Raw genomic sequence first — 22,408 nt, forward strand, 5'->3', positions numbered from 1 at the left:
CATTGCTGGATTTCAAATGCTCAGATGTTCAGGATTAGGGAAGCAGCAAAACAAAACCATATTTGTAGAGGGTGGAGCAGATGTAAAGAAATATTTTCATTTTTAATATCATGAAGACATTTGTAATTAGATGACGCAAGACTCAATTGGAAACCCAAATCAGACTTGCCATCCTTCTCCTTTTATTTCATTTTAAATAAAACAGGAAAGCTATTGAGATACATTTGAGAAATTACCGTCAATAAAATCATTGCTTGAAAACTTTGTTGTTTCTCCTTCCTCTTCAGCTGTTTTGTTTCCCCTGCAGTCATGTGATTGAAGGAGATAGTAAGCAGTTCTCTAGCTGTTTTCTTAGCTTAGTTACGTTTTGATGAAAGTTCTTTCTAAAAGTGGAAGGAAGGTCCTTTGTTGAATCCCTCACTGCTCCCATTAGACCGCAAAGAGGCATTCTCTCTATCAGACATCAGGATAGATGTGATTAGTCAGAGGCCAAATGGGAAGAAGACCTTACAGCAGCTGTCTTGTGATGATGGAAGATGAAACAGGAGCTAAAGAGAAACCTTTTAGTAGTAACCAAAGGCCAGAGATGCTGGGAGATGCAGAGGAGGCTTCCTGCCCCACCGGCTTTAAAAAGGGACACATACCGCTGTGAGGGTGACCACATAGGCATCTCCCCAAATGAACTTAGGGATCCATGACCCAGATTTGTAAAAATATTTAGATACTGAACAATTTAGGTGGGCTTTGTGAGGGATTATTTTTTATTAAGTGCCTAGCTTCTATTGTTTCAGTTTGGTTCTTGGAGATATTCACCTATCTGTCACAGGCACCTGTCTTTTGAAAACAGAGGCTGATGATAATTGCACAAAACCAGGAAGGGATTGTACCTGGAAAGATCTGTCCTGCAAAGGCATAAGTGCAAGTGTCTTAATTTTGAGGAGGAGAGATTGTTCGGTGGGCTTTTTGGACTGTCATCAATGATGAAATGCCCTAAGGCAAATCATTTCACGTGCATCATGCCACGTTATTTTGTCCCTAGCTCTACAGCTCCCTCACCTAACACTGTAATACACGTCTTAGCCTCACCTAGGCCAAATCCATTCTCAAAGCGGGAGGAAGCCTCTGGTATACAAAAGGAGCCATAAAGTAGCTCATAGTCATGTGGGTCATGTAGTCATATAGGGTGAAACCTACGTTCCAGAAATGCGCTTTCCCCACACTTGGGGACTGGGCTGGACCTCGGCGGCTGCATTTCCCTCGTCCCCCACCAGGGGGCGCTGCTCCCCATCCAGCTCAGCACGCACCCTGCGCTCACTTCCAGGGGGCGTTCTCAGCAGCGTGCGCCCTTTGCACCGGGCAGCCCGGGCTGCGCTTTACTGACGTGCTGCTCGGCCGCGTTCACAACGTGTGCTCCAGTCAGCCCGCAGGCTGTCGGCTTTTCAGCGTCTATTACACAGCCCAGTGCCGGAGCTGGTGTGCGCTAAAGGCACCTGCAGCTGCCGGGACAGCCTGAAGAAAAGCCTCGGGAGGGGTTTGCACGACCCCAGGTGAGCCGTCAGCCCGGCGCTAAGCGCACAGAAGGGAACGCTGGAAGGGCCGCTAGAGGCAGATGTTGCCTGCTGGGTCCCCGAAGGGAAACTGCGGGCTGCCGGGGAGAGAGAGGGGAGTGGAAGTTCCCCCGCTGGAGGCTTCCCATTCAGACACTCCAAAGGAGGAGTTGAAAGCTGCCATCAATCCATGCGTGCAGAGCTGTGGAGCGGGATCATCTCGTGTCTGCCGTGGCCCAGAGGGAGAAACGCACTCCCGGCTGGGCTGTGTTACACAGAGCCAACCGGGCAGCAGAGCACGCTGAGCTCCTCTGCTCACTTCCTCACTGTCCCAGCTCCAACCCCTTCCTGTGCCTCTCGGAGCCCAAGCCGGGCTGCAACACGCCTGGGAACCGCTGCTCCCCTCGTTGCAGCCCGTCTGGCCCAGCAAACCTGCCGTGCTGGGCAGGAGCTGGAGCCGGGACCGGGCTCCCGCCTGGGCTACAGCAGTGCCGGTTCCGCCCCGCCCGGTGCCGCTCCCCGCTGCCCTCCCACCGCTGCTGGCAGGGGGCAGGAAGCGTGCGCTCCTCTGCACGAGGCACGAAGGGCTCCTACCTTGGGTGCGGAGCAGGCTGCTCCCACCTCTGGTGCAGGCAACCGGGCTCCTGGGAGTCGCTCCTGGGAGAGCAGGGGATGCCGAGTGCCCGCAGCCCGGAGCTGGCCGCAGGACGGCCTTGCTGCACCTCCTGCCGCCGCGGTGCTGCCCGGATGGCTTCCAGCCAGGCTCTGGCCGCTTCGGCACAGCCTCAGGTGCCGGGCAGCGATTCCCACAGCGAGCACGCCCCGAGCCGGCTGCCAGGCCGTGGGCAGTTTCACAGCTCGTTCTCGTGGCACATCTGCACCCGTGGGAGAGAGGGGAGGATGGGGGCTGTGTTTTGTCACGCTAATGAAGCGTCGCTCTCTGCTCCGTCCCTTTGCTTCCTTTGCTGGGGACATTCGCACATCCTTGCGGTCGCACATCCCCACGTTGCTGTCCTGGCGCTCCTTTAACTCCTCTCACCCGTGAGCAGGTCCCAGAAGAGGCAATCTCCGGCTGCCCTGCTCTCGAGGGCAGCATCTCCCTGCAGCTGGCTCACTTCCTCACTGAGCGCTGCCCATGGCACTCATGGCACGTTTCTCCTCACTGAGCGAGTGACTTCTATTGCTAACAACTTCCTATCCTGCTTTCTCAATTCAGTCTTCTCTGCAAGGCATGAGCATGGTTAAGCTCTCTGTTTTACGAGGGCCAGCTCTGCTGTTCACTTATGTAGATCTACTGACTTTAAGGTCACCCAGAAGGAACCGCCCTCGGGGTAACCGGGGGTTTGTGTCCGGAGAAGACTGCTTCCTTTTCTATTGCATTTTTTTGTTTACCTACACTAAGTTAAGGGTTAAGAAAGTAAACTTCCTCACTTTTGCCAGTGTCTTCCCTTACGGTTACAAATTCACCACTCACTGGAGTATTTAACACCCAATTAGATGCTCCAGTTACTACAAATTCCACACTTTGCTGCAATTCCTTCCTCAGCTTAATCTTCTCTACCCTTGACTGTTACTGCATCTGTTACCAAATCCAGCACCTCTTTTTGCACTAACTGCTTTCCCGTTCAACGGGGGCAGAACCCTCTTGGGCCCTTCCAGCTCTCCCCCTTCAGCTCTTCCTGAGGAGATCTCTGGGTCCTAGAGCCCTGCTCTCAGCTCCTCCCTTCCTAAGGCTTCCCGTGCTAACACTGGGATATCAAGTTTCCCAGGTCTCTGCAGATGAAGGCTATTCGCTCCCAGCATCTCATCTCCTGCCTTCGCAAAAACAATATTAACTGCTAAATGGTCATCGCTTTCCAACCACCACTGATTACAATTTTTAATTAAAGTTTTCTTGCTCACGGGGCCCCCAGGCTCTCCAGCAATATCTCAGGTGGAATTTGCCTGGGAACTTCCTTTCCCTGTGTTCCTCCATACTAAATTTCATTGATTCTTTATTGTTCCCCAAAGTCCACACCTTATAGCTAGTAAGTTACTGGGACCAAATACATACTCCTCTTTAAACCCCAGTCCACAACGCCAACCAAAATGCCAGTTTTCTCTATTCCACTGTAATTCCTGGGCAGTACTACAGGTCAAGGCTCTGATAACAAATACAGGGTTAAACAAATATCCAACTAAACTCGATTCCCACGTTCACACCACTCACACCTGGGATCCAAAGGTTAGCATTCACACTAGATAGCAGCCGCTTATAAAGTCTCATTGCTGGGTAATGGAGTCTGCCTACTTCCCCAGGGCACAGGAACACCAAATTCCCTGGGCACGAGCTATAACCAATGTCTCCCAGCAACAAGAGCACTTGTATTGTAAATGGAATTCCACAAGCAATAATTTTATAACAGAAACACTTAACAATCACAAAGATAACAACAATGAAAAACCAGTTTGGACATTTACTCGTTACATGATCCTACCAGGCCCCTTCCTGGCAGCTAACTGCAAATGCCCCCCAGCGCATTTTTGTTGCGATGATTTCTCCAAAGTATTACAAAGCTTACATTCCCGAGTGCATTATAGCCTCAATCTCAGGGTGCCTTGCAAGATTTCACCTCAGAGATACCTCCCCAAGTGGGACCCTGCTCTCAAGGGTTGTGCTCCCACACCGATCTGCATCACACAGCCTATAGCTGTGGATCCACCCTCTGGGGGAGCACCCTCGCTCCTTCACCCAAATGGAGGACATCTCCTTAAGACATACGGGTCTCTGTACCTGTAATGTACCTGGTGCATACCAGGGCTTTCTCTGCCCCACAGTGGATGATGTGTGGGCCTCGAGAGTTATAGCATAGCCAGCCCTCGTAAAACAGAGAGCTTAACCATGCTCATGCCTTGCAGAGAAGACCGAATTGAGAAAGCAGGATAGGAAGTTGTTAGCAATAGAAGTCACTCGCTCAGTGAGGAGAAACGTGCCATGAGTGCCATGGGCAGCGCTCAGTGAGGAAGTGAGCCAGCTGCAGGGAGATGCTGCCCTCGAGAGCAGGGCAGCCGGAGATTGCCTCTTCTGGGACCTACTCACGGGTGAGAGGAGTTAAAGGAGCGCCAGGACAGCAACGTGGGGATGTGCGACCGCAAGGATGTGCGAATGTCCCCAGCAAAGGAAGCAAAGGGACGGAGCAGAGAGCGACGCTTCATTAGCGTGACAAAACACAGCCCCCATCCTCCCCTCTCTCCCACGGGTGCAGATGTGCCACGAGAACGAGCTGTGAAACTGCCCACGGCCTGGCAGCCGGCTCGGGGCGTGCTCGCTGTGGGAATCGCTGCCCGGCACCTGAGGCTGTGCCGAAGCGGCCAGAGCCTGGCTGGAAGCCATCCGGGCAGCACCGCGGCGGCAGGAGGTGCAGCAAGGCCGTCCTGCGGCCAGCTCCGGGCTGCGGGCACTCGGCATCCCCTGCTCTCCCAGGAGCGACTCCCAGGAGCCCGGTTGCCTGCACCAGAGGTGGGAGCAGCCTGCTCCGCACCCAAGGTAGGAGCCCTTCGTGCCTCGTGCAGAGGAGCGCACGCTTCCTGCCCCCTGCCAGCAGCGGTGGGAGGGCAGCGGGGAGCGGCACCGGGCGGGGCGGAACCGGCACTGCTGTAGCCCAGGCGGGAGCCCGGTCCCGGCTCCAGCTCCTGCCCAGCACGGCAGGTTTGCTGGGCCAGACGGGCTGCAACGAGGGGAGCAGCGGTTCCCAGGCGTGTTGCAGCCCGGCTTGGGCTCCGAGAGGCACAGGAAGGGGTTGGAGCTGGGACAGTGAGGAAGTGAGCAGAGGAGCTCAGCGTGCTCTGCTGCCCGGTTGGCTCTGTGTAACACAGCCCAGCCGGGAGTGCGTTTCTCCCTCTGGGCCACGGCAGACACGAGATGATCCCGCTCCACAGCTCTGCACGCATGGATTGATGGCAGCTTTCAACTCCTCCTTTGGAGTGTCTGAATGGGAAGCCTCCAGCGGGGGAACTTCCACTCCCCTCTCTCTCCCCGGCAGCCCGCAGTTTCCCTTCGGGGACCCAGCAGGCAACATCTGCCTCTAGCGGCCCTTCCAGCGTTCCCTTCTGTGCGCTTAGCGCCGGGCTGACGGCTCACCTGGGGTCGTGCAAACCCCTCCCGAGGCTTTTCTTCAGGCTGTCCCGGCAGCTGCAGGTGCCTTTAGCGCACACCAGCTCCGGCACTGGGCTGTGTAATAGACGCTGAAAAGCCGACAGCCTGCGGGCTGACTGGAGCACACGTTGTGAACGCGGCCGAGCAGCACGTCAGTAAAGCGCAGCCCGGGCTGCCCGGTGCAAAGGGCGCACGCTGCTGAGAACGCCCCCTGGAAGTGAGCGCAGGGTGCGTGCTGAGCTGGATGGGGAGCAGCGCCCCCTGGTGGGGGACGAGGGAAATGCAGCCGCCGAGGCATTCTTGGTGCAACGAGGGACCGGGGCTTGTTCAGCTTGGAGAAGAGAAGGCTCCGGGAGACCTCCCAGGACTTGAAGGAAACGTATAAACTGGAGGGGGAACAGATGTTTACGAGGGTGGATAATGACAGGATAATGGGGAATGGTTTTAAATTGAGACAGGGGAGATTTAGTTTAGATATCAGGGGGAAGTTTTGCATTCAGACGGTGCTGAGGCATTTTAAAAGGTAGACCATAGAGGACATGGATGCCCCATCCTTTGGGGCATTCGAGGCCAGGCTGGATGTGGCTCAGGGCAGCCTGGTTTGTTGGACAGTGTCCCTGCACATGGCAGGGGGTTGAAACTAGATGGTCATTGTGGTCCTTTTCAACCCAGGCTATTCTATGATTCTGTGATTACCTTTAGATCTTTGATGTAACGCATGACCTTAGAGAAGCTCATGGATTTCCAAACTAACCTTGTGTCTCTTACAGAAGATCTGTGTCAGCAAGGTGTCTTGATAACAAGCTAAGAAGGAAGCTGTGTGCCCAGTGTCATTCAGGCCCAAAGTGTGGTTTCTCCCTGGGAAGGGACACAAAGGGGAGCTGCTGAACAGGCACTGTGTCAGAACCTCTGCTTTCCCTCCCAACCCCCATTCTCTGCCCCTAGACTTCCTTTACTATAGAAGCTCCCCACAACTCCCCAGTTTCCCCATTCCACCTCTCCCTCCATCACCAGATCCTCTTTCCACCCCACAGCAGTCCCACTCACTCACACCTTCCCCCCCTAGATTCCACACAACCCCCCTTTCAAGCCCAAAAAAGTCCCACTGACCCCTTTCTCGCCCCACCCACACCCTCCTTTATCCCCTCTTACCCCCCCTTGGAATCATGCAGAAGGATCTGCATGAGACATCCTAGAGAGGCTTGGGGGCTCCAGGGGGCTCTTCTGGACTCAACCAGAAGAGTCTGGAGATATCCCAGCGGGACCTTGGGGTGTCCAGGGAGTCCCCATGTTGGTCCTGTGGCACCATGGAAGGATCTGGAAGTTCCCACTATGGGCCCAAGAGCTCTGAGGAGTCCCTGGGCTGATCTGGAAATGGCCCAGCAGGGTCTGGTAGGGTCCAGGGAGTTCTCATGTGGGTCTGAGTGGTCCTGGAGTCATCCAGAAGGGTCTGGGGATGTCCCAGAGGAGTCCTGGGGTGTCCAGTGGGTGCTCATGCGAATCTGGGGGGTCTGGCCATCCGTCTCATCATCTGCTGTAACATGATCACAGCACTTTCATCAGTGGTTTGGACTCACAGCAACAAGACGCACTTTGTCAACTGTGCCACCAAGGAATCATAAGAATTGGAATCGTTGGGATTGGTTAATATGGACTGCTGTTTGTACTCTACAGAACCCATCCTTGTTCAGTGTATTAATTTTAGTTTAGCTACTTTTAGGATTGTTTTTGAACCGTGCTTCTTTTTCTCTTAATAGAGAAGGGGGAGATGTGGGATAAAGTCATTATCTTGCTAATTGTTGCTGCGCAACATCGACCTCCGGCGAGGGGACAGTCGGACGGACCGAACGACCAGCGTTCCTATGCCGAAAGCCAATTTATTGCTGCGTAACAAGCACTTATATACCGTGACACGCGACCGCCCAGGAAACCCACGAACCCACCCAGGAAACCCATGAACCAATCCGCACTCTCCTTGTACCACCCCTTGTTCCACCCTCAACCCCACCTATTACCCTACACTAATGAGTAAAAAAGCTTAGCAGTAACTTGAGCCAGACGTAAACACACACGAGGCTCCTGCTTCCTACATGTAAGTTGCTGTTGCACGGGTATAAAAGGTTGTAAGCATCTTCAGTAAAGGTCCTTCATCGTTCCTTCTGCACCAGCAAGGGAGTCTGAGCCTCTCTCTCCGCACAAGCAAGGGAGCTCGAAGCCCTCTTGCCAACAAAGAGGAGAGGAGGGAAGAGAAGGAGAGAAAAGATTGAGCAGAACAAAGGAAAAAGGGAAGAGAGGAGCTTGTAAGGGGGAAGAAGAGTGATGAACGAGTGCCACTCACGCTGCTATTCTGCGTCACTCCCCAGGACTCCCACAGCTTCCTCTTCCCAGTCCCGCTCAGCTCCTCGTGGGCTGCAGACGCTGCTGAGGCTCTCGCACTCCACGGCCGTCATCTTCTTCTCGTTCTGCCGGACCGCTCTCTGCAGGGCTGCGCTGAGTTCCTGCTGCTGCAGCCAGAACCGCAGCTCCCGTGCTGACGGATGGAGGAGCTTCGTGCCGGCACCCACAGCACGTGGTCCCCGGGCTGCCGGTGGCACGGCAGGATGCTCCCCTCCCTGCCTCCCATCGCCCCTCAGCTACGCCATCCGCCTATAATCTGCCTAAGGATTCCAAAGACCCTGCAGAGGGCTCCGGTCAGGCCGATCGACGGCTGATGCCAACGGCACGAGGTTCGACACCACCACGCGCCGGGTCCCGCACTTTGGTCACAACGACCCCAGGCATCGCTGCGGGCTTGGGGCAGAGCGGCCGGAAGGCCGCGTGGAGGAAAAGGATCCGGAGCTGCGGGCCGACGCTCGGCTGAACGCGAGCCAGCAGCGCCCTGCGCAGGCGGCCGAGAAGCCGGCCGAGCATCAGCAGCAGCAGCTGATCGCCCCGCGCTCAGCCCCGCCCCGCACAGCGCCGGCCTCGGGCCGGCACCGCGACCGCCGCCTGCAGCGGGACGCCAAGGTGCCCCGGAGCCGCTCGTCTCCAGCGGGTTCCCCACGCCACCGCCGGGCCGCGCCGCCCGCCCGGACGCCCCGCTCCCCCACCTGCCGGCGGCCGCCAGCCCGCGCTCGCCGCTCTCCAGCAAGGCCCGCACGGAGCGGGGCGGGGAGGAGCGGGGCGGGGCGGGCCCGGCCTCGCTGAGGTCCCCCACGTCCCCGCCCTCCTCCCGCAGCCGCAGCCGAGGCCCCGGAAGCGGAGCGGGCGCACGACGGCAGGCATCGCGACGGCAGCCGGGCTGGGGCCATGGGAACGCGCGCGGTGATGTCGCAATGACGGCGCGCCCGCGGACAGAAAGGACCCCGCGCGGAGCGCCCGCCCCGTTCGGCGCACCGACCAATGGCAGAGCGGAGGAGGCGGGGCCGAGCGCGGGCTCTCCGCCAATGGCGGCTGCGGACGCGGGGCCGCCGCCATGGTGATGCCGATGGCGCCGGCGGGATGGAGGAGCCGCGGGGCTCCGTGCGGGGAAAGCGGCGCTCCGCCGCTCCGCTGCCCCGCCGCCGCCCTCGGGGACGCCGCGCGGTCGGGGGAAGGCGGCGCGGGGGCACCGCCGCCGGCCCCGTCCGTCCCCCGTCAGAATCCGGCTGTCCTCGGAGGGGGAACCGAGCCGTCCTCCGTCGTTGCGGCGAGGCGCTGCCGGGCTGCGAGAAGCGGCGGCTGACCGCGAGAGGCGGGACCCGCCCGGTGTCCGGGAGCGGCTCCTGGCTGAGCCGGGCAGCCCCGGAAGAGAGGGAGCGATCGCGCGGATCGAGGCGCGTTCGAGCCCGGCACGGAGTCCGGCCCAGCGGAGTCCGCTTCTCGCTCGGCTCCAGTCATCGGCAGCGCTGTGCTGAGCTGCTGCCCCGCAGCTGCAGTCTCCAAGCGCCGTTTTCCATCTGATGCCGTGGAGACGGCGCGCCCTCCCTCATTGCAGCGCGTAAAGCCGACCCCCCGGCGACAGCGCATGCGTGATGGCGTCCCCATGGCGACAGCGCCTCAGCGCGTGCGCCGCTCCGTCGCTGTGGCGCCGCGCCGTCCCCGCTGAGTGACGTCACCAGCCCCGCGACCCGAGGAGGAGGCGGCCGTGCGGAAGTGGGGCGGCGCACCCCGGGGCTCCGAGCGCCGCCTCAGCTTCTACAGGTGGGTGTTCGGGGGGGCACCGGGGCGGGGCCGGGGTTAAGGGGGCTGGGGGCCGCGTGCCGCTCTGCGTTGGCCCCGCGGGGTCTCTGTGGCGCTCGGGGCTTCCGCTCGGCGGGGGCAGCTGCCCTGTGTCTCCCCGCCTCCCCCGCCCCGTGTATTTCACTGCCCTCCTCCCCTCCCCCCGCCACTGGTCGCCCACAACCTCCCCCGTCGCTCTGTGTGACCCCCGGGGTTGCGCCTCCCCTCCCCTTTTTCCCCCTTCCAGTTCCCCCATTCTGATCACTGTAGTCCTCTTCATCATCATCAAATCATCAAATCACCAAGGTTGGAAAAGACCTTCAAGATCATCCAGTCCAACCATCCACCTACCACCAATATTTCCCCACTAAACCATGTCCCTCAGTACGACATCTAAATGTTTTCTGAACACCTCCTGGGAAGGTGACTCCACCATCTCTTTGGGCAGCCCATTTCAGCATCTAACCACACCTTTGAAGAAGAAATTTTTCCTAATGTCCAATCTGAATCTTCCTGGCACAACTTGAGGCCATAAACACACAACCTGCTGTTAATACTTTTCCTAATGCCCTGACAATACTGAATGAGAAACACATCAACCTCCTGCTAGATATCTCCGAATCAAGTCAGTAGAACAACAAAGAAAGTAGGAGATGCTACTGAGAAGGGGAAGTAAAACAAGAAGAAGGCAATGAAGTGGCAGGTGGGTTGTCCCTCCATACCTCTGCTGGTCCTTCACTAAAATTCTTTTCTGAGGGCAGGGCTTTCTTCTCACTGCAATTTCTTGCTTCCTGCAGCCCTTCCCTAAGGCAACAGACACATTCCTGCCAGCTGCATTAATAACTTCCACCTTGTGACACTGAAAACAGTGGGGAACTGTTTAAAAGCATCCTGTCTTGTACAGATACATACAGAAGCAGCAATTACAGTAACAAGAGGAATAATAACGACAAGAAAAAGCACAAGGTGGAAAAAGTCTGTGAAGAAAGTGTGGGCGAAAGCATTTTTTCAGGTTCCTTGCACGAAATATTCCCAAGCAACAGACACTGTGAAGTGGGAGAAATCCAGAACTTCTACAGCATTTTGTCTGAATGCCCTCACAAAGAGAAAGGAGCGGGCTTCAAGACAGGTATCAGGATTTGGCCAATAATAAAACATACCTTTAGTTTTAAATGTGTTCCTTAACCCATTGTGTTACTTTGGCTCTCTCTGAAGGGTTGAAAACTAAGTGCTTTTTTCTCTGCTTGTAATCCATTTCCTGTGGGTTGTTACAACCTATCTGTCTGGCAGGAACTACCCAGTTACCCCGTTGATCAAACCTTACCTTTGGGTGTCATCCAAAATTACTTAACAGAAAAGAATCCAACTGGCATATCTACTATGAGGAGAATGAGCAACATTTCCTTGAAGAATTTACTCAAAGTAGGCGTGCGTATTATGTGCCAAGAAAAGAAGGAAATTTGATGCTAGCATCAGTTGATGAACATTAGCATATATTCTTTATATGGTACATGCTGAAGGCAATGCTGGAAAAAAAAATATTAAGAAAAATCATTGTTTTAAGGTCTTCCTGCCTCAATTTAGGGAAAGAAAATGGCAAGTTCTTCAATGGAAAGGCTTTTTTGTTGTTTTGTTTGTTTGTTTGTTTGTTTGTTTTCCATGAAGAATGGAAGTACTTCAAGAGATGGGGGTTTTGTTGTCAATGTCTAAACAAAACATTTGCATTGAATTCAAAATCTGTATGTTTCAGCGTGTCCAACACAGCCAAAATATTTTGCTTAGAGAAGGCAGGCATGTGTTACTATTTTCAATGCGTTTCATGTTTAAAAAAAAAAAAAAAAAAAAGTCAATAATGAAGCATTCACTCTGTTGATCCAGTTCTCACTGAGTCATTAAGGGCAGGGAACAGAAGAGACAGAAGGATATGAGACATCTTTGAACGCAGCGTATACAGCGGACTACTGAGAAATTCAAACCCAAACGTCTAGACTAAGAGGAAAAACTTGAAGGAAAAGAAAATAAAAACAACACACAAAAACACAACTTGGAACGAAATCAAAAAAATAGGATGAAATGAAACAAACCCCCAGGCTGTGTTGGAGATGTTTTGATGCAGTTTGGCAGACCAGCTGTATGCTCACTTCCTGCTCCCAGGCCAGCTGTGAAGATTGCTCTCTGAATTACGGACTCACAGAATCGTTAAGGTAGGAAAAGGCCATGAATATAATCTGGTTCAACCGTAGACCTCTGGAAGGTTTCCTCCCAGACCACCACCCCCTTCCTTCAGGGGACAGGTGCCATGGTTTATTTTAGTGGGCAGCACTACTTAAGCACTCCTCAACTTAAGTTCCCTTGCCTTCAGTTCTCTTGCCCCTCTGCAAACACAGCAGCATGCCCCTAAAAACAAACAAACAAACAAATAAATAAATAAATAATCCTGTGGTTTTGACACCTGTCCTCAAATTCCATGTCTGCTTTGACAGAATTACATGTTTTTAGAGGAGTACTTGGCCTGTGATTTTCAGTTAGTTCTGTCAAGCAGTGCACAGACCTTGGTCTCTGTAAAATGGGGCTCTCAGATAGGGTGAGCAAAGCTCACATGAGGGGAAATCACTAAGGGCAGGCTTGTCAGCAGGTTTGAATCTATCCCCTGAACAAAAAGAAGTGAAAAAACAAATTTGGCATCTTGGAGCCCAAACTGGCAGGCCTGATCTGAAATGACATTGCAGTTTTCATTAGCTAGTAGGAGCTGATTTCTTTCCTCCTTATCCAACACGACCTTGAAACATACCTTAAGCTTAAGTAGGTTGTTGTAGTCTTCAGGGGCCTATACTAGCTTTCCACTAATGGAAACTAAGTTTTGAACTCCAGGGGATGAAATGAGGTGAACAAAATTGTCTATCTATCTAGTCACAGCTGTAAGATTTAAGGCATATGAAATAAAAAATGGGGCAAAAGGGACACCAAGAACCAGTTTGAACTTTAAGGTAGTAGAATATGTATAGGGCTGGAGCTGAAGAAGTAGCTTAAATAAGAGTCTTGTTTCTTGTTTTTGGCTTTTGTGGTTCAGCAGGGTGCAAGGATGACAAATATTTAATAGCAGACCACTTCTGCCACAAAGCATGGCCATGGCTACAGAGGCTGGATGATGTCAAAGGATACAGAACAGCAGTCGTGTGATTATCCAGTGCATCACGTGGTAAGTAGGGGAGCTAATATGACTCTGACACCAATTCTTAGTCTACAGGCTTTTGTAGGATGGTATTCCTTAGCAGTATCTTTCACCTGGGGGTAAAGGGAAGGAGACCAAACATCCTCGGACAACCACATGCAATTTCTCACCATCATCAAAAAAGTAACCTGCTGTCAGTCATCTGGCTTGCTCCCTTCTGAGGTTACAACCCTTCAACAAAAGCAATTCAACAACAGACCACTCATAAACTCACGGTCAACAAAAATAGTTCTTTTTTTCTATTGCTGGAAGAGCTGCAGCAGTTTGAGTCTCCCGATGAGCTATACCACTGCAGCACTTCTTTGGGCTTGAGTTAGTGGTGCACCACTTTAACTTAGTAGGCTTAATAAAATACAGAAGGTACTTCACCTTTTTACTGAGAGGGAGGGCAGGAGAGGCAAAAATTGCTACTTCTTGCAAACTACCCTCAGTTTGCAGTATCCCAATGCTCTGTATGAAAGCCTAAAACCACAAAGAAAATGACTATATCTTTAAATATTAGCAATGCAATTTCCTTTCTTCTATTCTTGTGAATTCCAACTGCTTTCCTGATGTTTGCACTTACCAAGTAGACAACCCAGTGATTACTTTCTGTGATCAAACCTGGCAGCTGTGAACTCAAAAGGGCAGGCTGGAACGAAAGCAACACAGAAATGCTGGAGAAGAGAACAGCGTGGCTTCACGTGGTGATGGAGCTTTGTTTCCTATCTCCTCTGAAATTCTGCTCTTTCACATACCCTGCTGTTGTACAGCAAGAGGAAAAAAACAATCAGTGAAAGGGTTGAGTTTGTAGGAGACATGAGCTCCACTTGAAGAGCCATGAGACGTTGGCTGGTATGCTGGTTCAAGGGTATGCTGGTAACTCGTAAACTGAGAAGCCTCCAAGTAAACACTCAGTGTGTCAATAAAAGGCTTGGTGGAGGGCAGAGAAATGTGCTGCTCCTTAAGGCGTGGTGCCCCCATGAACGGATGCACACGGTGTCCATCTCTGCTCTGCATTTAACGCAGGGCCCACGTCCCAGCCTCGGATCGCGTCCCGACCCATGCCTCGAAGGACTACATCGCAGTGCTCGCCCTATACGCGGGACCAGCTGCTGAGCCCAGATGCCACAGCGGGGGCAAGGGGCTGCTCAGTAGGGCTGCCCTTTATGCTCTCACCCCCTCGGGCCCCTCCTGCGAGTCTAGGGGGCGCCGAGCTCGAAGGTCGCTCGATGAGGGCCGGGGGTCGCCGGTCCGGTCCGGTCCGGTCCGGGGCAACGGAGAAGGGCCGTCCGCACACCCCGGGAGCTCCCCGACAGCCCGAGCGGCCGCAAACAGGGTTAAGGCCGAGGCGATTTGCGCGTAATCCCCGGCACGGCCCGGGGAAAGGGGCGCGGTGCCGGGTAGGGGCGGTGAAGGGGGAGGGCAGCTCGGCTAGACCCCCGGGAGCCGGGGGAGGGAGCGGAGCCGGTGGGGAGGGAGGACGGGGCCCGGAGGGGGCCGGGGGGAGAAAAGGGAGGAGCGGCAGGGGGTGGAGGGAAGGAAGAGCGGCGTGGGGAAGCGCTACGCGCCCGAGCGGCGGAGGGAGGGAGGGAGAGGAGGAGGCGGCGGTGGAACGCGCTCGGCTCCGTGGGCCGAAGGTGCCCACCCCTCCCCTCTGTGCCTCCCCCGTTTTGACCCCCAGGGTCCACCTGTCTGCCCCCCCCCCCCCCCGATCCCAGCACCGGATGCCAGCACCGGGACAACCGCCTGTCCCGAAGTCCACACTGTCACTGTAACCATGGAATCTGGGGCCGTACCAACCCGTCTACCTCGAGAGCCCCATCAGCGTCCTACAGCTCCTGGAGCCTGGTGTCGCTGTCACCCTGGCTGTCCATGACTGTCCCAAGCTGTCCCCCCTGCCATGGTGGCACAACTGCAGCGCGGTGCCATCCTCATTGAAGAGGTGACGAGGAGGGGTACAGGGAGGGGGGCTGGGGGCAGTTGGGGGACACGTGGGGTGTGACATGGGGTTGGTGGTGTCACCATCGTTGGGTATCACCTTCACTGGATGCCATTGGGTGTCATCGAGTGTCACTGTCTTCAGGTAACACCGTGACACAGGGTGACCTCGATGTGGAACAGCCGTGATGCAGTGTCCCCATCCCTGGCTGTCACTGTTGTTACTGTCATCCGGTGTCGCCATCACTCGTGTGTCACCATCCCTTGGATGACATTATTCCCTGTGCTGTGATCACCACACAGAGGTAGGCACTGGTGGCCCCGCGTTGTCACCGTGCTGTCTCTGAGCCTCTTGCTGTCCTTTGTCACCTCTCCAGGCCTGCCTACAGCCGGACTCAGTGACACTGGAGCCCTTTGGTGCCCATCATTGTCTGCCACGAGGACGGGGACACACACGGTGGTGAACTCTGTGCCACCACCAGAGGAGACCACATGTGACATCAGCGTGGCACAGCCGTGATGCAGTGTCATCATCGTTGTGCGTCGCCAGCAGCTCACCAGCTTCAGCCTGTATGACACGTGGCAAGTTCTCGTGCCATTTGCCGAGTAAACCACGGTGACTGTCAATAATGATATTTCAACCTCGTGAGGTGTGTGTGTGCCTGTGAACGCACAGGTTTTTGTTTATTAAGCAGACGTGAAACAACTTCTCTTACTAAGCCATTAAAGTTAGGCTTGCGTTCTTTCATAACAGAATTCAGTAAGTTAACTGGAACTCCTCCTGGAAGAGGAGATCTCCTCTCCATGCCAGTGACCCAACAGAGCTCCAGGTGACCCGGGCTGATGTCACAGTGCGATGCGCTGCATCACAAGGAGATCTTCCACAGGGCAGCATCAGTGCCAGCACTTCCCTGCAAGGCCTGGGCGCTGCTGCAGCACTGCTCAGGGGCTCTGTCCTTCTGCGGTCAGGAGTCGGCTCAGGGGCAGCAAGGCTGCACTGGGTGACCTTTGTTGACACGTGGAGGAGCAGGGGCACTTTGCGGAGAATTGTTGGTTGGTTGAGGAGCCTTGTTGGTGGAGGGCATCCTTAGTTCTGAGCTGAGGGCTGTCGGCCAGCGACATGGAAGGCTGCTGGACTGTGAGCCTCAGCTCGGAGCTGGTCTACACGTTCCCAACGCTGCTGGAACTCTCTACCAAAGGTAAGGCTTTCCGGACTCCCTTCCCAAGGCATCGCACGGGGCTGTTAGCTGTCCAAAGCCTCAGCTCCTGCTCTCTGTGCTTGGCTGGGCATGGCTGGGGGCTGCTGCAAGAGCCCTGCCCAAGGGTCCAGCTCTTCTGGGGACCACGTGGCAGCCAGGTCCCAATAGTAGAGCTGCCCAGAGCCCCCAGGTTCCTTTAGGCATGCTCAGTCCCCTGTGATAGGGCAGTCCAAGACCAGGTTTCCCTGGGAGAACACACCTACAGGTGTTTCCGTAGGTTCCAGCTCTGGGAGGAAAGGCATCCTGTGTCCCACAGGCTTCCTATGTCCCCGTTTCCCCTCGGGGCCCTGAATAAGGCTGAAATCAGAGCAAAGCCCAGCTCCGCTAGCCATGGCGGTGCTTTTCTGGGGTGTGTGCGTGTGCCTGTATCGATCACTGTCTGTGTGAGGAGCTTGCCAAGCAGTTGTGAAGAGGCTGTCCTGGAGCATGACATGTCTTTTCTTTCCTTTGCAGAGATTGTGGCGGTCTGGGATGCCGTGTCTGATTACATCCTGGAACAGATGAAGCTGGACAAGGTGGGCTGGTATGCTGGTGGCCCTCGCCCTGGAGAGAGGTTCAGTCCCGCCAAGAGTGTGGGCCTCACAGAGCCGTCCCTCCCTGAGCACCACACTGAGCAGCACGCTGAGCCCAAGCCGGGTGCCCAGAGCAGCCTGTTGGCCAACTGGGAGGGAAACCCAAGGCCAGAGCTGCTCTGAGCAAACGTTCGGCACACGCAGGGGCTTTGCTCTGCCCTGTGGTCAGTACGGGGAGAGCCAAGGGAGAAATGGGTGGGGGATTTTTTCTGGCCCTATGCCAAGGATGTCCTTGGGAATAAGTCCCAGGCTTAAGCCCTGTGCTGTAAATGCCCGGGCTCTTCTCTAGCCAAAGGATGTTGGGAAATACTATGCAAAGGTGACTGTCTTGCAGGGATCACAGATTTTTCCAAAGCTTTCCGGAGAGCCCCATCTCACCCTGCTGTCCATCAGGAGTGGGGAGGGCGGAGAGCAGTGACCCCATGCTCTTGATGTTTGTGGCTTTTGCCGCCCCTAAAGTACACACTCGTCAGCCTTTCTGTCTTTTCCCCGTGCAGGGAGTCCTGGTTCCGGGGCTCGGGGTCTTTGCTGGGGTCCGAGAGCAATTCCACAGCAAAGTAGAGGCAGTTTCAGTGCTAAGGCCTGTCTTCCAGCTGGACATCGGGGTGCTGTGGCTGCAGGACCTCCAGTCTCCCAACGACATCATCCCTGGTGAGAAGGCAGCAGCCACCTTCCCCTTCCTGTCCCACGTCTGGCTGGGTGTGTTATCCCTGCTCTCTGGAAATGGCCGGGAGCAGCAGAGAATTGTCTGCAAAGCTCGGGGTACAGCGTGAGTTCGTCCCGAAGGAACCACAACTCAAGAGCTGTTTCTCCGAATGACCTTTTCTATGGGATTTGGTCACGATCATGTTGCATGGGAATGTGGCTTGCTGTGGCAGTGAGGCTGTGCCTTCTCCTTGCAGACGATGTCAAGATTGAGTCGCTCAACTACCGGCAGCTCTCGCGAGCCTCCGGCGTCCCGCTGAACGTGGTGCTGCGCTGCGTGCGAGAGAGCGTGCTCTTATACTGTCACCTCCTGAGGAACAGGGAGCCCGTCTCATTTGTCTTTAAGAACATCGGCGTTATGACGTGCCAAGACGACTTCCTCCTCATGAGGTTCTTCTGCAGCTGCATTGCAACGCTGGAAAGCAATGCCACCATCCTTTCTCTGTTCCGCACTGTAAGTTGAGGAGGTTTTGAGGGTGCGCCATCAGATCACTGCTGGCCAGCCTGGATGTGGCAGGCCAGTCCAATGCTTGTCCCCACGGCTTTCTCCACTGGCAAAGAGATTTCCTGGATCTCTGCCCCTGCAGAAAGCCTGGCAGTGCTCTTGCACAGCCTCTCTATTTGGCCATCCTGCTCCTTCAGAGCAGAACAAAGCTCTGATGTTCACGGAAGAGGCTTTGGTGGAGAGCAGCTTTCTCTTGGCATGGGAGCCAGGCTTGCTTCCTCTCAAGAAGAGCCATGAAAAAATGGCCTTGGCAAGCCTCCAGCAGGTCTGTGTCCCTTTGCAGAGATTTTGGACAGAAGATTCTGCTGACTTCGGGCCAGAGACCACCGCCCATGGGATCCGGGTGTTCCCGAGGTGAGCGCATTTCCTCTGCAGCACTTAGCTGGCCAGGAGACAGGCTTATTTCCCACCTCCTCCTCTGAGACGTGCCCTGCTGGGTCTCCGTGCTCGGCATCCAGTCGGGTAGAAATCCTGGAAAGTCTGGCTCCTGGGAATCATGGTTGTGTTACTGGTGCCCAAGCTGTCCCGATTCTCATCAGAGAGAATGGACTGCACGTGCAGAGGAATTTGGGCTACGTGTGCTGGTTTGGCATGGCCAGGAAGGAAAAGGATGCCACGCTTTGCATAGCACATAGATAAATACCGCCAACAGCTGCATGGGTAGGAGGTCATCCTTCTTCAAGGGTTGTCACTCTTTGTTTCCAGGTTTCAGCTCACTGTGGAAAAGAGCAGAGCAGAGGTTGCCGCGGAAAAGAAAGCTGCAGTAGAGCGGAAGATGAGTAGAGGTGAGGGAACAGGTCCCAGCTGTAGGGAGGTGGGCCCTGTCCCGTGCCGGGTGACCGGATCCAGGTTCACGTGCTGTGTCCGTGGGGCTGCTCTGAAGAACTTCTTTCTGTCTTGGTTTCAGGGGGCTCTGCCGGCAGGCTGCTGCAGAGGCGGAAGACACTTCCCCCCTCCATGCTGCTGCAGCGCAAGCCAAGCTCAAGGCAGAAAGACGTGGCGAAGGAGCCTTCTGCCAGGTGAGAGCCTTGGGCGAAAAGAAGAAGGAGATGCGTGTGCTCGTGTAGGAGTAGCCTCCCCTTTGGAGCTGCCAGCTCTCAGCACCCAGAGAGGCTCCTGACACACAGAAATTAGTGATCAAGAACTTTAAAGATAAACCCAAATTGCCTGAAAACTACACAGATGAAACCTGGCAAAAACTGAAAGAAGCCGTAGAAGCAATCCAGAACAGTACTTCCATTAAGTACAACTTAGAGGAGCAGGAGGGAGGGGAGAAGGCTTCTCATTCTTCATGGCTTTTCCCTGAGAACTTGTTTATCTCTTCTGCTAAGGTCTCATTCATTCCTCATTCATGACAAAGCTGCAGCCAAGATTTATTGACTGGCTGTACAACTCTGCGAGGAAGGCTGGTAGAACTAGAAAAAAAGCTGAACTACACCAAAAGGCACTAACTGAGCGTTAACTGCGCGCAAGTCGTGCAGCAAGCGATAGGATCCTGACCGCTTTTTTATCACAAATACAGGAGTGTTCTATTGACTAAGAGAGGGTTCTATATGACCTAAGCGAAGCTCTTGCTGTACTAATGCGTGAAGCGCTACAAGCTATTCTGTCGGTAAGGACCACTGATCCACCCAGACAGGTCGCACTTCCTGTCTCCAGCGCAGTGGGATCGCATACTGCGCCGACAATTGGCAGATCGTGGCCCCCACTATAAATTGTTATGCCTGCTGCCACACTCCGCAGCACAATTGCTCGAGGCAGACACACCAGCTTCATGTTCCACCCTGGCCCCCGATCCCTGGGGGAGCTGAATGCTGATCCCCAGTGATGGCAGAAGCTCTTCTCCCTTCAGGGGTCTCTCCGCACTGCACCGGAGCCCATCTTTACGGCTGTGGGAGCACGGGGGGAGACCGAGGTGCCCTGGGCTCCTGCAGACTCCTCTTGTGTCTGTTTGCAGCGCGCTCCCGCCATGTGCAGGCAGCTCCCGCGGGACGAAGAAAGCGGGACAGAAGGAAGCATCTACTCCTGCCCAGACCAGCACTGCACCCCCTGCCACAGAGGAGTCTAAGAGGGTGCTGCAGGTACCGGCCCTGCCTTGCTACGGGGACTGTGCTGCTTGAGACTGCACAAATGACAGAATGGTAGAATCATAGAGAAGTTTGGGTTGGAAGGGGCCACTCAGACCACCTAGTTCCAATCCCCTGCTGTAGGCAGGGACACCTGTCTCTAGACCAGGTTGCTCTAAGCCTGACCCAGCCTGGCCTTGAGTGCTTCCACAGGGAGGGAAGCAAAAGCCTCTGTGTGTGCAGTGACCTGGAGCACAGCCCTTGGGGTGCCATCATTTCACATTTCTACCCGCTCCTTCAGCTCCTCTTCAGTAGATGGAGGGTGCTGCACACCTTCCCTATCTTTTCTCGCCTCCTGGCCTGCCACCTGCCACAGCACTCTGATTTTGAGCAGGGGCCATGAGAGTGGAATACGACCTCTGAGCCGCGTTTGCTACAAGTTGCGGATCCCGTCCTGCCTTTAGGGCCCCTGGTCTTTCAGGGACAAAACAGTGCTGACCGGCTGCCAGAGGTGAGGAGCAGGAGCGTGGAGCTGAAGGAAAGTCCCAGGGGCTGAGGCTGATCCTGTATGCTGCTGTGTCTCTGCAGGAGCTCCGGGAAGTGTCCGCATTGTGGAAAGAAGTAGACCGCACGTGGCCCATGCACCAGCAGCAAGTAGAGCAAGCACGGGCAGAAAGGGCGGCGTGGGAAGGCTGGAGCATAGGGGCGGACCAGCGTCCACCCCAGGTACTGTCAGGGATCGAGCCTGCTGGCAACAGCCACCATCCTCAGAGCCAGGCTGCGAGCTCAGCAGGACTGAAGGGGTGGGGAGTGGGACAGGCGCCGTGCAGCATGGCAGGGGCTGGCCTGCTCCTCCTGGGGAGGAGAGCTTGGCACCTCGCAGGGAGAGCCCTGCAGGGAGAAGGGAAGGGCGGCGGGCAGCCGTGGGCTGGCAGGGCCAAGTCTCCTGCTTGCCGGGGCAAGCTGCAGGGCCCTTGACAGAGGGCTTCTGAGAAACAGCCCCGTGCTCCCAGCCACTTTGCTGACAGCGTCTCCTCTTTGGCAGCTGATGGCCAGGCAGAGCATGCGTGCTCCGCATCCTCCAGCCCAGCCCAGGGGACAGCAAGTGGAGAGGAGGTGGAGGAAGGATGTGGATCCTCTGCCGGGAAGTAAAATGGGAACAGCGACCAAGCTGGCACTGCATGCTGAGTAAGTGTGTGCGGGCTCTGCTGGCTGCCTGAGGCACTCAGGCAGCTGTGACCCTGCAGCTCGGGGACAGGCACGGCCCGGCCAAAAACTCTGGCGGGGTGCAAGGGTGGGGACACGCGGCAGCATGGGGATGCTGGGCTGGGTGAGGGGAGAGGCAGGGGGGCTCAGCAGAGCCCAAGGGATGACTTTCTCCTCCTGCTGCAGCCTCCTTTCCCCACGAGTGGCTCAGGTGCTCCAAAGGTTGGAGCCGCACCTCCATCAGCAAGAGGCTTTTGCCAGCACAGCGGAAAGAAACCGGCAGAAGCTGGAGCTGAAGCGGCAGCTCCCCTGGTGAGCTCCATAGGCAGCAGATCCTGAGAGCCGGGCTGGAGCCCAGCCTGCACTACTTGCCTGCGCTCAGCCCGTAATGCTCCGTGCGCTGTTCTTTTCACCTCCGTAGTGCTCGATGCTCGCGTCGCTCCAGAGGGGAAGGTGCAGCCAACGGTGGTGACCGCGGTGGAGCTCTCGGCAAGGGGGCTGGGAAGCTGTCCAGATTTCCACCTGTGAATGGAAGATCTTAGAATCAAAGACTCATTGAATGGCCTAGGTTGAAAAGGGCATTGAAGGTCGTCTAGTTTCAACCCACCTGCTATGTGCGGGGTCGCCGACCACCAGACCGGGCTGCCCAGAGCCATATCCAGCCTGGCCTTGAACGCCTCCAGGGATGGGGCATCCCCCACCTCTCGGCAAGCTGTTCCAGCACGTCACCACCCTCCGCGGGAAGAACTGCTAACATCTAACCAAATTCTGCCCCCCCTTCCACAGTTTAAAACCATTCCCCCTTGTCCTGTCACTATCCAGCCTCGTCAACGGCCGTTCCCCCTCCACTTTATATCCTCCCTTCAAGAATTGGCCACAATGAGGTCTCCCCGGAGCCTTCTCCTCACCAAACTAAGCAAGCCCAGTTCCCTCCACCTTTCTCAATAGGAGAGGTGCTCCAGCCCTCTGATCATCTTAGTGGCCCTCCTCTGGATTCGATCCAAAGCTCTGCGTCTTTCTTGTACTGGGGCCCCAGCCCTGGACGCAGTACTCCCAAAAAAAATAAATTGGCCTTATTTCCA

The 22,408-nt window shown here is 55.5% G+C and overlaps 1 protein-coding gene and 1 long non-coding RNA gene across 13 annotated transcripts; one reads left to right on the top strand and one right to left on the bottom strand.

Annotated features, from left to right (window-relative positions):
* Positions 1 to 7,539: 7,539 nt before the first annotated feature.
* On the bottom strand, positions 7,540 to 8,821 carry LOC149911608 (uncharacterized). Its single transcript, XR_016463121.1, has 2 exons — positions 8,772 to 8,821; positions 7,540 to 8,212 (listed from the first exon to the last, which is right to left on the bottom strand). It is a non-coding gene; the product is annotated as an uncharacterized LOC149911608 (long non-coding RNA).
* Positions 8,822 to 9,050: 229 nt separating this feature from the next.
* LOC149911609 (coiled-coil domain-containing protein 81-like) lies at positions 9,051 to 22,408 on the top strand. Of its 12 annotated transcripts, none has more exons than XM_090133567.1 (18): positions 9,051 to 9,843; positions 10,310 to 10,564; positions 10,659 to 10,990; positions 11,152 to 12,065; positions 12,932 to 13,060; positions 15,391 to 15,663; positions 15,747 to 16,212; positions 16,726 to 16,787; positions 17,342 to 17,495; positions 17,747 to 18,003; positions 18,338 to 18,408; positions 18,760 to 18,839; positions 18,962 to 19,073; positions 20,012 to 20,135; positions 20,709 to 20,846; positions 21,166 to 21,308; positions 21,513 to 21,638; positions 21,748 to 22,408. In XM_090133567.1, the coding sequence occupies exons 7-18, from the start codon at positions 16,134 to 16,136 to the stop codon at positions 21,866 to 21,868; spliced, it is 1,467 nt and encodes a 488-aa protein (XP_089989693.1). In that variant the 5' UTR covers positions 9,051 to 9,843; positions 10,310 to 10,564; positions 10,659 to 10,990; positions 11,152 to 12,065; positions 12,932 to 13,060; positions 15,391 to 15,663; positions 15,747 to 16,133; the 3' UTR covers positions 21,869 to 22,408. The 12 variants fall into 12 exon arrangements, with proteins under 12 accessions (XP_089989693.1, XP_089989694.1, XP_089989692.1 ...); XM_090133568.1 differs by having other exon boundaries at positions 10,472 to 10,564; XM_090133566.1 differs by lacking the exon at positions 10,310 to 10,564.

Source organism: Phasianus colchicus, unplaced genomic scaffold, assembly GCF_987193195.1.
Source record: "Phasianus colchicus unplaced genomic scaffold, bPhaCol1.hap1.1 HAP1_SCAFFOLD_78, whole genome shotgun sequence".
NCBI lineage: Eukaryota > Metazoa > Chordata > Aves > Galliformes > Phasianidae > Phasianus > Phasianus colchicus.